This window comes from Eptesicus fuscus, chromosome 12 (assembly GCF_027574615.1).
Source record: "Eptesicus fuscus isolate TK198812 chromosome 12, DD_ASM_mEF_20220401, whole genome shotgun sequence".
In the NCBI taxonomy this organism is placed as follows: Eukaryota; Metazoa; Chordata; class Mammalia; order Chiroptera; family Vespertilionidae; genus Eptesicus; species Eptesicus fuscus.
The window spans coordinates 18,220,192-18,233,749 of NC_072484.1; the positions used below are offsets into that span (position 1 = coordinate 18,220,192).

Here is a 13,558-nt window from a genome sequence, read left to right on the forward strand (position 1 = left end):
TGGAACTTGATCTTGTCTGTGTTTTCTCCAGATCTAGTAGTGCTATGTTTTACTTTTCTTATGTCCTGGTGAAAACTGTTCACTGACTCTCAGGCCTGTGGCCTGTTCTAGATAGAGATACTGGCAGAGGACGGCAGGCTCCTGCTGGCGGCACAGTGGTGCCTTTAGTGCTAATGGTTGGGTGGCGCAAGGAAGTAGCAGTGCAGTCAGGAGGCTGGGTCACTCCCTAGGACAGCATTTCAGCACCTGTGTCTTGACTTCTGACTCCAGGCTTTTCCTTGACAAGATTAGTAGATGATGCTGTGAGGAGAGTCCCCAGTGCTGAAAAGCAGGGAAGAATAAACAGGGAAGAACAAACAGACACATTTGCTTTCTATCATTAATTTTCTCTTCCTGCTCTCCTACTGTGCCTTTGGAAAAAACCTTATCTAAAAGTTAAATTTCCCTGGAGCTATTTTCTGTAAGTGAAACATTTATAAAGTACTCATAAATTACAACTATTTGCTCTGACCTTACAGTTGAGTACTATTTGTGTATTTTTAAAAATTTATTTTGTAAAGTAAGAACTTACAATATGGTAAAAGTTTTATTGTTTTTCTTGATAAGAATTTGTACTGATTTAATGGTATAAAGAAATAAATCTCTTACAGCTATGATCTCTTTTATTTTTTGCGGGGGGTGGGGATTGAGGAAAGATGGGGATGGACTTCGGAAGAAAACATTGAAGCTCTGAAGTTTTGTTTTCTAACAACATTTTGCCTCATCTTTCATATCGATCTGATGTTCATCAGCTTGTTAATGCTGACTGAACATGCAAATTGTTGATCATATCCCCATTGTATAAGTAATACACTGTATTAAGCTCTTCCTCTCTGGGAAGGCCAGGGTAGGGATTAGTGCATCAGAAGAATTTCAACTTCCTTGGTTATAGATCTGATTTTTAACATTGATTCTATAGCTGTAGACCCTCTTGTTTTCTTATGTTTGCATGCCATGATTTAACTGTTTAACAGCTGCTAACCACATATTACCATAATCTCAGTGCATAGAAATTAGAAAGCTCAGTTCTCTTATTTCAGAGAGTAGGAAGCAATTCTGGGGGGAAATGGTGTGACTTGAGCACTGGGTGGTAAGCTTCAGGGTGGCATGCGGACCTTGAGTCTGAGTCCCCTCCAGCAATCTACATATTCAGTCATCGGTTGCTTTTGTTTCAAGTGACAGCTGTTGCCCTCCCTCTTTCCCACTGCAGGGTGATTCTGGCTTAATACCTCGGATATGTGAAGGGCTTTTCAGTCGGATAAGTGAAACCACCAGATGGGATGAAGCCTCTTTTCGAACTGAAGTCAGGTAGGGCCCGTGGCCTGAGTGCCTATGAGTTTGGCTGGAGCTTGCCTTTAGGCACCCGGAATACATAACACCTCTGGGTTCTGAAGGGAGAATCTGCCCCTACCCTCTCCTGAAGCATGATAGTAGGACATCAACCTTAACACTCGTTTACTTTCAGTGACTTTCTTGAGTACAATTTGCTTTAGGATTTTGGAGGCTGGTAGAAATAACCCAGATTGGTCAGAAACACTCATTTTTGGATATTTTGCTCAAATGGAGTGAGTTTTTGAGTTTTAAGTGTATACCCAGTTCACTTACCTTATTCTTTTAGCTGAATATGGTTTGTGTTTTTCTTTATGTTGGTAGGATCACTATAAATGTACTCTTTAAATAAGTCTGCATGGTTGAGGTGATTATTTCCTCCTTGAAATTAAACCTTTCCTAGGAGCCAGGCTCTTCAGTGGTTTTGAGAACAGATGTAGCAGTCAAGTGTGCTTGACCTCTCAGTAGCTGTACGGCCTTGGACAAGTTGTCTAAATCACCGTAAAGCTCCATTGCCTAACCTATAAAATGCGGATAATTGTACCACTTACCTCTGGGTTGTTGTCGGGATTAAATGACATATTACACTTAATGTAGTGCCAGATGCATCGTTAGCACCCATAAATGCATGTTGCTGCTGTTATTACTGTTACTATTAATATCTGAAATAATTTTTCTGAATTCAGTTCTATTTAAAATTTCTAGCTACTTAGAGATTTATAATGAACGTGTGCGAGATCTACTTAGGCGGAAGTCATCCAAAACCTTCAATTTAAGAGTCCGGGAGCATCCAAAAGAAGGACCTTATGTTGAGGGTAAGAATGAATATTTCACAGCCCTATTCTTATTGGGAATTTGTTCAAAAATAATAGTTTCAAAGAAAAAAATAGGATAATGGTGAGATATAAAAATTTTATTTATTTTTGGCAGCTTATTATAGTAAAAATGCCATGCTGTTACTACATAATGTTTATTTAATGAATTTGTACTTCACTGGGCATTTACTGGATTTCTGGGGCTTGCCAATAGATTTCCTCTGGCTTTAAGAACTCTCTGGAAATTGTTTTCCAATGTTCTTAGGCAAGATCAGCAACCCTATAACCTGTCTTTTTGAATGGCATTGCATTTTGGTGGTATATTTTTACCGACACCAATGTAGCCTGACCATAAAGAGATTCTGAGACATCTTGCCTTTTGAGAAGGTCATTTACAGAGTTTCTTGTGCTGAGGTTCTCAGCATTGGTGTTCTGATAGCTATCACAGTCAGTTGTGAGGAATGTCACAAGTATAGATGGGTAAAGGGATGACCCTTGCTAATTACTTGAACAATAGGTTGAATTTAATGCTCTTCTTATTAAAAAAAAAAGGCTTTCACTTATTCTGAGTGGGGTGGCTGAGTAATGGCTGGCCTGTCGGAATCACACACAGGGATGTGCTTTAGTGTGGCTGTCGTCTTTCGTGTGTGTCTTTTTGGAGGCAAGGCTGAGATCTGGTCATGGGTTTGAAGATGTTCTGTTATGGTTATTAGTTTTACCTGCAGATATCATGTGCACCAATGGGACCCCATCTGCATTTTATTAAATTTCCAATTGAACTTTTTGCCTTTTATGCCCAAAGTAAGGTGTGTGATTATGTATTTGTTTTGTGGAGTGTGGAATAGCTACTATTGTTAATAGAGTTAGCCTATTTGTGCTTCAGATTTTCCCTTTAACGTATTATCAAATGTTAAAACATATTATAAAGCTGGTTTGTGAAGAGACAGAATAATCAAACAGGGTAAAACATCCAGAATTTGATGTAGGTACACATGGGGATTTAGTTTCTAATAAATTTGCTATTCAAACTTTGGGGGAGTATGGGTTATTAAGTTAATTATTTCCAGAAATTTGGAGAAGGGAAGGCTTTAAATAATTTTTACTTAAAACCCAGAAACCATGAAATAAATGTGTTAAATTTGAAGTGGTAAAAAAATAAAATTTTATACTTGGCAGAAATACCATAAGCAAAGTAAAAAGAAAATTCCAAAATGGGGAAAATATTTTCAATTCCAGTTTCAGACAAAGGACTAATTTTTCTAATATATAAAGAGCTCCTATAAATCAATAAGGACAGGTCCAACAACCAAGTAGAAACATGAATGAAGGGTGTTCACAGAAATAGAAATACAGATAATTTTTAAATAGAGGAAAGAATGCTCAGCCTCACTCATAGTCAGAGAAAAGCAAAATAAAAATTCTTCAGATTACATTTGTTACCCGTCTTTGGCAGATGTAAGAAAGCCTGAATGACAGTGATGAGAGATGCACAGTTTTGTACATCGCTACTGCCAGGTGTAAATTGCCTTCTGTGGAGAACAATTTTTGCAGTATCTATAAAAATTTCAAATGTGCTTTGATCAAGCAACTTCACCTCTTAAGAATTTATTCTGTAGAAATATTTCCACATACTTGAAAAGACCTGTGTACAAAATTATTTGTAGCAGCATTATTTGTAATTGGAAACAAAATGTGAACAACCTTTGTAATCTCAATAGGCAACTGGTTAAATTGGTTATGGCACAGGCATACAGTCAAATACTCTGGAAGCTATAAAAATGATGAACAAAAATAGACCCAGAGACATAGAAACTTTGAACAGACCGTCAAACCTCAGAGGAAGGCAGGTGAGGATGGAGGGGAGGGGATAAGAGGTCAACCAAAGGACTTGTATGCATTCATGTAAACATAACCAATGGACACAGACAGTAGGGGGAGGGGCGAGGGCATGTGCTGGGGCTGGGAGCAGTCGGGGAGAGGTCAATGGGGGAAAACGGAGACATAGGTAATACTTTTAACAATAAAGAATTTAAATTAAAAATAAAATAAAATAATGAGGCATCACCTTAACTGGTACAGAATATTCTTCATTATATTATTACATAGAAAAAAGCAGGATGCAGAACTGTGTTTTTGGTATGCTGCCATTTGTGTGAAAGGGGAAAAATATGTTTTTAAAATATGTAAATGCTTGTATGTGTATGGGTTATTTCTAGAAGGGTATGGAGGAACTGATAACATTGGCTTGCCTGACAGAAGAGGACATGGGTGATGGGTTATAGAATAGGGGTAGGGGGACACCCTTTACACAGTGTATCTTTTGTAGTATTTGACTTTGGAATTATAAGAATGTTTGAATAGAGAGTTTTTTTTAAAAGAGGATTTAAAAAAGTACTTTTTTGTTTTGCCTGAAGTTAGTGTTTACATTTCTCTTCTGGGTGCCATGACTGATGCTAATGAGGCTGATGATAATAGCTAACATTTATCCTGTGTTAGGCATGCCTTATTCAGACCAGATGACTGAGTCATGGTGGGCTATGTGACTTGGCCATAACCATGTAAGTCTATTCGCAAGCAGCAGAGCTGGGACTTGATCCCAGGAGGCTCAGCTCCTGAGTGTGTTATAAACTACCCCTCTATAGGAACAAGTAAGATCTGCCAACAACAGATTTGTCCAGTTGTGTTTTATTTCATAGAGGTGGATTTCTTATCCCATTTACTATATATTAGGAAGATTGTTTCATCCCCTTTTTTTCAGATTTATCCAAACATTTAGTACAGAATTACGGTGATGTAGAAGAACTTATGGATGCAGGAAATATCAATCGTACCACTGCAGCGACTGGGATGAATGACGTCAGTAGCAGGTCTCATGCCATCTTCACCATCAAGTTTACTCAGGTGAGGCAGATTCGGGGAACAGCTGGCTGCATCCCTGAGGTCTTACTTGCTGATTAGCACCAGCTGAGGACCCATTATTGTTGAACCAGGATCAGCAGCAGGCAAAGGTGACTGTCACGTTGCTGTTAATTAGACTTGAGCACATGCTCTGTGCTGAGTTTCTCTGTGGTCACAGTCACAGAAATTTGAAATGTCTTGATGTGTGCTCTTAAGAAATATATAGCAGGCTTCTGCCCTGTTCAAGACACAAAAAGTCTTGCTTTGTGCTTAATTAAGCAAAAGTTTCATCTTGCAAGCTCTGAAGGAGATAATGGATTCCTAGTCAGACCAGCTGGAGGCCAATGTAAGTAACTCATTGGGGTGCATTATCGCTCCACAGAGCTCACCTGACAATGTTGATTATGGTTATTTGAATGATATTAAAGGACAAGGAACATTTTAAAGTAGTAATGTAAGAATCACTCTGATCAGAGGGTAGAGGGCATTTTGAATATGTTTGGAAATTATTGAAGGCAAGTATTTTAACACCTAGGCTGATAGAATAGATGAATGCAAAAATGTAGGGTCCTCTCAGGGCTTAATAGTATGTTAGGAGTTTGGAGATGTCTTGGCTTATATTAGCCATTGAACATACCAGATACAAAAAGGTAGCATTTTCAGAGAGAGAGGAAAAAAAAAGAAAAGAAAAAAATTCTCTTAGGTCAATTGATGAATTCTCCACATCTTTACCTTTTGCTAGACCTTTGCTTTTTACTTACTCCACTGGTTTTTCTCCTGTGTTCTACTTAATGCAGAGTAGGATCTGGCCATTCCCAATTTCTAACAGGTTTACATTTCTGTCAAAACATGGTGATTTCTTTTTATAATTTTGGTTCAGACTATCAAGTGTAAGTTAAAAGTCTTTCGGAAAGTAAAATTTTGGTAAAAATCAGAATCAAGGAATACAGTATTTCAGATGATCATTTTGTTATAATTTATGAAACAAAAGTTTGAACATCAAATAATGGTCAAATGATCTTTTACATCATTGTCTACATTTGTCCTATTTTGGAGAGCCATTGTGCTCGCTTGGAATGTTGAAGATTCTAGATGAAAACAAAACTAATTATTTATTTACTTATATTTTTCTTTGTTGAGTGCCCCTCAGTGTCTAGGTTCCTATTCTGCTATGGTCAGACTCAGTATGCCTTTGTTGAGAGACACTGAGTGATTTGAATAATGGAATAGTTCTTCAGAAAATTTAGGAGTCACATATGGTACTCAGTTTACTTTTGGAAATTTTTATGAGAAGGCCAATGGAACAATCAAATAAACAAAACCTAGTCTGAGAGATCATAGGAGTAGAAAATAATTAGCATTTGTATAATTAAAAACATCAGAGAAGATTATACTTCTTTAATTTTGCTTTTATGTTTTGCTGCAGGCAAAATTTGATTCTGAAATGCCGTGTGAAACCGTGAGTAAGATCCACTTGGTCGATCTTGCTGGAAGTGAGCGTGCCGATGCCACTGGTGCCACAGGGGTCAGACTGAAGGAAGGGGGGAACATTAACAAGTCCCTCGTGACTCTGGGCAATGTCATCTCTGCCTTAGGTAGGTTTACACTTGTCTCCTGCCTCCTCTTATTCTTTGTGGTCCTGTGTTAGTCCAAAGCAATTATGTTTGTGTTGTAAACTGAGGTTATATCCTCAAAGTTTTCTGAAGCCAAATCAGAAGGAAAAATCTTTAATAATTGTCTTTTTTTTTTTTTGCCTCCCTGCAGCTGATTTATCTCAGGATGCAGCCAACCCTTCTGTAAAGAAGAAGCAAGTTTTTGTGCCTTACAGGGATTCTGTTTTGACATGGTTGTTAAAAGATAGCCTTGGAGGAAATTCTAAAACTATCATGATTGCCAGTAAGAATTTAAGTTCTTTTCCTCAACATAGTGTTTCACGTGAATTAATTACATTTTTAAGTTTAAAGAGTCTCATTAGGAAATAGCATCTTTTTATGTTAAAAATGAATAGTTTTTCTATCATGCAGAAAACCACTAACTGTGCCCTAGTCTGCAGTACCGTATTACTCTTTCTCCCTCTTGCTGGCTCCATAAACTTTCCATGTTCATGGTTACGCAAGCTGGGATACGTGCAGAATAATTCTCAGCTTTTCTCTGCTTAAAGTACAAGATAGAAACTTTTACTTCACTAACTCATAGAAGAAAATCATTATAGGGACGTAAAGTAAAAATAACCCAGGTCAATTGATAAATTCTCCACATCTTTACCTTTTGTTAGATTTTTGCTTTTTACTTAAAAACTTTAAAGCCATACATGTGGAATTTAATATTAAGAATTGAGAAGGAAAAGACCCAATAAATACAATAAATAATAATAACAACAGCAATATACTTTACTTCTATATTTTCACTAATTAACTGAAAGAAACAGAACAGAGAAAAATGTACAAAGGGAAGCTAACTCTTGAGGACATCTTAAACCCTGTTTCCCTCCTAACCCTACTTCCTGCCACCTGCCCCCCCCATCCCCCCCACTTTCTACCTCCTTTTCCCTTTCCCTATCTCCGTGTCTTCCTGACTCTGCTTGCCATGTATTAACTGGGCAGGGGATCTACTCTGGTATGTGCACCCCAGATGCATTGTGTATCCACCTAAGCCCTACATTTTGTGGAGGGGAAGAGGGTGCAATTAACCACAGCTTTATGAGGAAAAGAATGAATTGATACACTGACTCTTCCAAAAATTTCAGGCTCTGGATTTTTATAGATGGTAGGCTTTACCAGAACTTCAAAAAATATTTTAACTTCTACTTAATATTGAGAAGTACAAATACAGTAGTCTCTCCTAATCGCTTTCTGCATTTTCAGTTACTCATGGTCAACTTTGGTCTGAATATATTAAATGGAAAATTCCAGAAATAAACAATTTATAAGTTTTAAATTGTGTACCATTCTGAGTAGCAGTGACAGAATCTCTATGTGATCATGCCTTTGTCTAGCGTCTCCACACTATATATGTCATTTAGTAGCCCTCTTAGTTATCATATCCACTGTCCTGGTATCACAGTGCTTGGGTGCAAGTAACCCTTATTTTACCTGATAATGACCCCAAAGTGTAAGAGTACTGAGGCTGGTAATTTGGGTATGCCAGATAGACTTCATAAAGGGTTTCTTTTAAGTGAAAAGTGAAAGTTCTCAGCTTAATAATAAATAAAAAAAAGTCTTATGCTGATATTATATCCATGGTAAGAATGAATCTTCTATCCATGAAACTGTGGAGAAAGAAAAGAAATTCATGCTACTTTTGCTGTCGCACCTCAGACTTCATAGTTATGACCACAGTGTGTAATAAGCGCTTAGTTAGGATGGAAAAGGCATACAGTTGTGGCTGGAAGATATGAGCAGAGAATGTGTTCCCACTTACGGCAACATGTTGCACCAGAAATCATTGAGCCCTATATACAGACTTCAGCAAGGTGTCCCCTGAAACAGGTGACAACAGCCATTTACTGCAAGTAAGGGATGGTTACACAGATTCAGGAGTAGGGTTGAACTGAAAAATATAAAAATGACTGCAGAGGCTGTGTCTGCCCATAAAGCTGCCGACACATTTCCAGAAGAGATGAAGGTGTCAGGCAGCGTTCGGTACTCTCAGTGGTTTCAGGCATCCACTGGGGGGCTGGAACATGTGCCCCACCCCAATGAAGAGGGGTCACTACTGTACTCTTGAATTCCTCTTCTTCCAGAATATTTTTTAAAATATTTTTTTATTGGTTTCAGAGAGGAAGGGAGAGGGGGAGAGAGATAGAAACATCAATGATGAGAGAATCATTGATCGGCTGAACCCCCACCAGGGGATCGAGCCTGCAACCCCAGCATGTGCCCTGACCAGGAATCAAACCGTGACATTTTGGTTCATAGGTCAACACTCAATCACTGAGCCACGCCAGCCGGGCATTCTCCTAATATTTTTCACAGAGAAAGCTCCCTAACCTACAGTGAAGGACCTCATATCTCATTTTAGAGTTGTTCGGTGGCTGATTCTACACTTAAGAAGTGCCAAATGACATTTAATTTAGTATAGTGAGTGCTTTTCCTATAAATCTTAGATAATTTTTAATATTCATTACTGTGGCAGGGAATATTTATTTAATGACCTGGGGTTAATCTGACTTTTAAATTACAAGCCAACTTTGTGTTAAAGGAAACACGGAGTGCCGGATAAATTATTTTTTTGAATTCATTCTTCATAGCCATTTCACCTGCTGATGTCAATTATGGAGAAACCCTAAGTACTCTTCGCTATGCAAATAGAGCCAAAAATATCATCAACAAGCCTACCATTAATGAGGACGCCAACGTCAAACTCATCCGTGAGCTGCGAGCTGAAATAGCCAGACTGAAAACGCTGCTTGCTCAAGGAAATCAGGTCGGGTTTTTTCTGAGATTTATGGGTAATTTTCTTTGAGTAATGGCATCTATTTCTAGATCTTAATGAGATAATTATCTCACTTATTGTATTGATTTGAGTAAATAAGTGCTAAGTAAAGCTTGAATGAGTTAGCCAGTCTCTCCTTTACATCACTCTTCCATTGTCTTTACATTTATTATGTGCTTCTTATGTAAGTAAGATTTTATCCACTAAATCCGAAATGATTATCTAATAGTTACCAATTATGGATGGAAATCTAGCATGCAATAGGATTAGCAGCATAATCTCCATTAGTGGAAGGAAATGAAGGTGCTTGGAGTTATATTTAAAATTCTGTTTGTGCATTTTGTGACTTGAAGATGTATTTTAACGGAAGGAAGGAAAGACTAGCTTGAACACCTTTCTGAGTTTTTGTTCTGTACTGTCCTTTGCAGAGGTGGTTATGGTGACACAGTGACATGTGTGGCACACCTGTAGCCTGGCTGAGACGACATTCCTGGGGCCTTGTTTGATTGTTGGAACAGCCTCACTTCAGCATCTTTGGGGATTCTAAGGAAGGGGTCTTGTCCCTTTGCATTTTTCACAGTGAATTTACTTACAGTCTCCAGAGCTTTCATTCATAGTTACATTCTTTGTATTTTTATTGATTTCAGAGAGGAAGGGAGAGGGAGAGGGGGAGAGAGAGAAACATCAATGATGAGAGAGAATCATCAATTGGCTGCCTCCTGCATGCCCCACACTGGGGATTGAGCCCACAACCCAGTTATGTACCCTGGGCCGGGAATTGAACCAGGACTTCCTGGTTCATAGATTGATGCTCAACCACTGAGCCACATTGGCCAGGTCAGAGCGTATATATATATATTTCATAGAGGAAGGGAGAGAGAGATAGAAACATCAATGGTAAGAGAGAGTCTTGGTTGGCTGACCCCGGGACCCTTCAGTCCCCAGGCCGACACTATCCACTGAGCCGAATCGTCCAGAGCAAGAGTTACATTCTTGATGAATAGTGTGAACTAGGTTCTTATAGGTCTAGACACTTGTAACAAAAGGCCACTCTTAAAATCAAAGATAACTTTTCAAAATGTTTCCGTTAGATTGGAGTTAGAAATAAACGAAGATACATTTCTTCTCACTTTCTTAACCTATGAGTAGGTGTCAAGTGTATCACTAAATATTAGTTTTCTTTAAATGCCAAGTGCCCTCTCTAGAGCAGCTTCCTATCTAGGAATATATGTCCCGTGAAGCCCTTGACATAAGTGGTTTTACCTATGAAGATATTGACAGGATGAAAATCTTACTGAGTTTCCTGTGACCTGAAATACAACTGAAGTTATTTCCCAAAAGATGCTGGACAACATTTGTGCAGGAATTGCTCATTACACTTAAAAACATGTCCTCATTCATTTTACTTTTAGATGGGGAGCTATCCTGTGTGTGTAAGGAAGTTGTCAGAACAAATAGTTCAGCTGTATGTGTTGTTATCAGGCAATATAACTTATGACATGAACCCAATAGTTATTTTTACTTATACACCTTGTCATTGGGATCTTTTTCAGTGTTTTAAAAACATTAAAACACTGAAGTAAGCATTTAAGTCTGATTTTATGGGATCACCCAAACTACTATATGTGAAGGAAAGTATTTGGGAAATTCTCGTGCAACTTCTTTTAATGCTTTACTAAGTTATGAGAGTGAAGGAAAATGAAGATTAGCCTTTTAAAATTAAACAGAGGAAATTTTTGAAAGGAGCCTTATCATATGAGCAGAAAAGCTCCTGGGGAATGTCTTCAGAGATATTGTGTATGCCAGTTGCCTTATATTTTGTGGTCTTTTATTTTATTTTTTGCATGACCAAAGACTACTGTAATTAAAGAAGTATTTTTGTTGCTGTAGTTTTTGGGGTGAGGATGGAAAAGGTAGTTAAGTCTATTTTATAACACACTGAAGATAAAATTCCTTGATAAACTCAATACATTAAAATAAAAACGGGAGTCCAATTTAAAATAATTTATCACACTATGAAGCTATAAATTGTGAGATAATATAGGCTTACTCAAGATTAATTAAATTTGTGATGCCTAATAAAATAAGCAGGTGTTCTTAAGTGCCCATTAAGAAATCTGTTTACATTTTTCTGATGATATTGCTCTATTCCCACATTTTTGTATTCCAAATGCTGCCATGGTTCATTGAGAATGTTACTCAAATCAAAGTTCCATTTCTAGGGTCATTTTGGCACAGTTAAATAAAAATCAACTTCTTTTAATAATTTTATTTATTTGCCAATCAAAATGTCATGTGCATAGAGTTTTAAAATCACAATTTTAATAAAACAAAATATTTTGACATATATTGGATTTGCTTCTCCTACTACATAGATATAGGTAAATATATATGTAGTCATTTATATATGTATGTGAACTCTTTATTGAAGTATTATATATGTGCAAAAATTACATTTATATAAGTATACAGGTCAGTGAATTTTTATCCTGCACCCACATCGAGGAACAGAACATTACCAGCAGCCTAGAAGTCCCCCTTAATGTTCCTTTCTGGGTACTATCCACCCTTCCCTTTAAGGGTAACCATATCATAACTTCTAAAGGCATAGATTAGTCTTTAGTTTTGCCCATTTTTGTCCTTTACATAAATGGAATCATGCAGTATATATTCTTGACCTTACTTCTTTCACTCACTGTTGTATTTGTGAGATTCATCCACTTTGTTGCATGTAGTTATAGAGCTGTTTATTTTCATTTCTATATTGTATTCTATCATATAAATGTTTCCCAACTCATTTGTATGTTCTATTTTTGATGGGCATTTGGGGAGTTTCTTTTTTTGTGCTGTTGTGATGCTGTGGACTTCCTTCTACATGTCTTTTAGTGAACATGCAGATACATTTCCTACGAGTATACGTATGTCCAGTTTTAGTGGATACCTATTTATACTCCACCATCAGTGTATGAAAGTGCCAGGTGTAGTTCCTTCAGGTCCTTGTCAACACTTGGTACTGTCCCTTTTTCACTGTAATCATTCTGATGGATGCATAGTGGTATCACTGATTATATTAGTTTGTACCTCGCAGAAGATTAATGAAATTGAGCATTTGGATATTTTGTATTTTCAAATGTTCTCTTTTATTATATTTAAAGCATATTTTCAGACTTGTGCTTTGAATTTGGCAGAGAGAAAATGTCTCTTAACTCTTCTCTCTTGAATTTATATTGAGGTAACAAGAAAATGAAACAATATAGAAATGAACAACAAAAGTCAGGAAGCAAAAAAAACACAATGAGAGAAGTTGAAAGTAGGATGAATTCCTCATTTTTGTATCTGGAGTCACCAATAAGCTTTAAATAGTAGATAGGTAATGGAAATATCAATATTAAGATAGATAACTCTTATGGTCACACAGGAAAGCTCAGTTATATGATGTTTGTAAGGATGGACAAATATCTACCAGCTAATTCAAGGGGAAAGTAAAAGCAGTATTATATGAGCTTAAAAAAAGCACCTTATCACAACAAAGATTGCAATTCATAATTAAAATCAAGTATGATGTCAGCTTTCATAAAAGAAAAACAAAACTCTAGGTAATAGCCACTTCTCAAGAGAAGACATGGAGATTGCCAATAAACATATGAAAAGGTGTTCAAACTATCAGAGAAATGCAAATTAAAACCACAATGAGATACCAAGTCACACCTGTCAGAATGGCTATCATCATCAGTAAGTCAATAAATATTGGCGAAGATGTGGAGAAAAAGAAACCGTAGTGCACTGTTGGAGGGAACACAGACTAGTTCAGCCAGTATGGAAAATAGCATGAAGGTTTGTCAAAAAATTAAAAATGGAATTGCCTTATGACCCAGCAATTTTACTTCTGGTTATATAGCCAAAGGAACCAGAAACACTAATTTGAAAGAATATATGCACCCCTATATTTATTGCAGAGTTATTTCCAATAGCCAAGATATGGATATGGAAGCAATGCAAGTGCCCATCAGTAGATGAATGGATAAAAAGTGTGGTACATATAT

General features: G+C 37.2%; 1 protein-coding gene across 1 annotated transcript in view; it reads left to right on the top strand.

The window, feature by feature from the left end:
- KIF16B (kinesin family member 16B) overlaps positions 1–13,558 on the top strand; it is a 277,225-nt gene that overhangs the window by 38,875 nt on the left and 224,792 nt on the right. The window contains exons 5-10 of the mRNA XM_028144837.2: positions 1,250–1,347; positions 2,074–2,183; positions 4,942–5,084; positions 6,508–6,676; positions 6,846–6,977; positions 9,331–9,506. Of these exons, the coding sequence (XP_028000638.2) occupies positions 1,250–1,347; positions 2,074–2,183; positions 4,942–5,084; positions 6,508–6,676; positions 6,846–6,977; positions 9,331–9,506 (828 nt within the window). The remainder of the gene's footprint in view (positions 1–1,249; positions 1,348–2,073; positions 2,184–4,941; positions 5,085–6,507; positions 6,677–6,845; positions 6,978–9,330; positions 9,507–13,558) is intronic.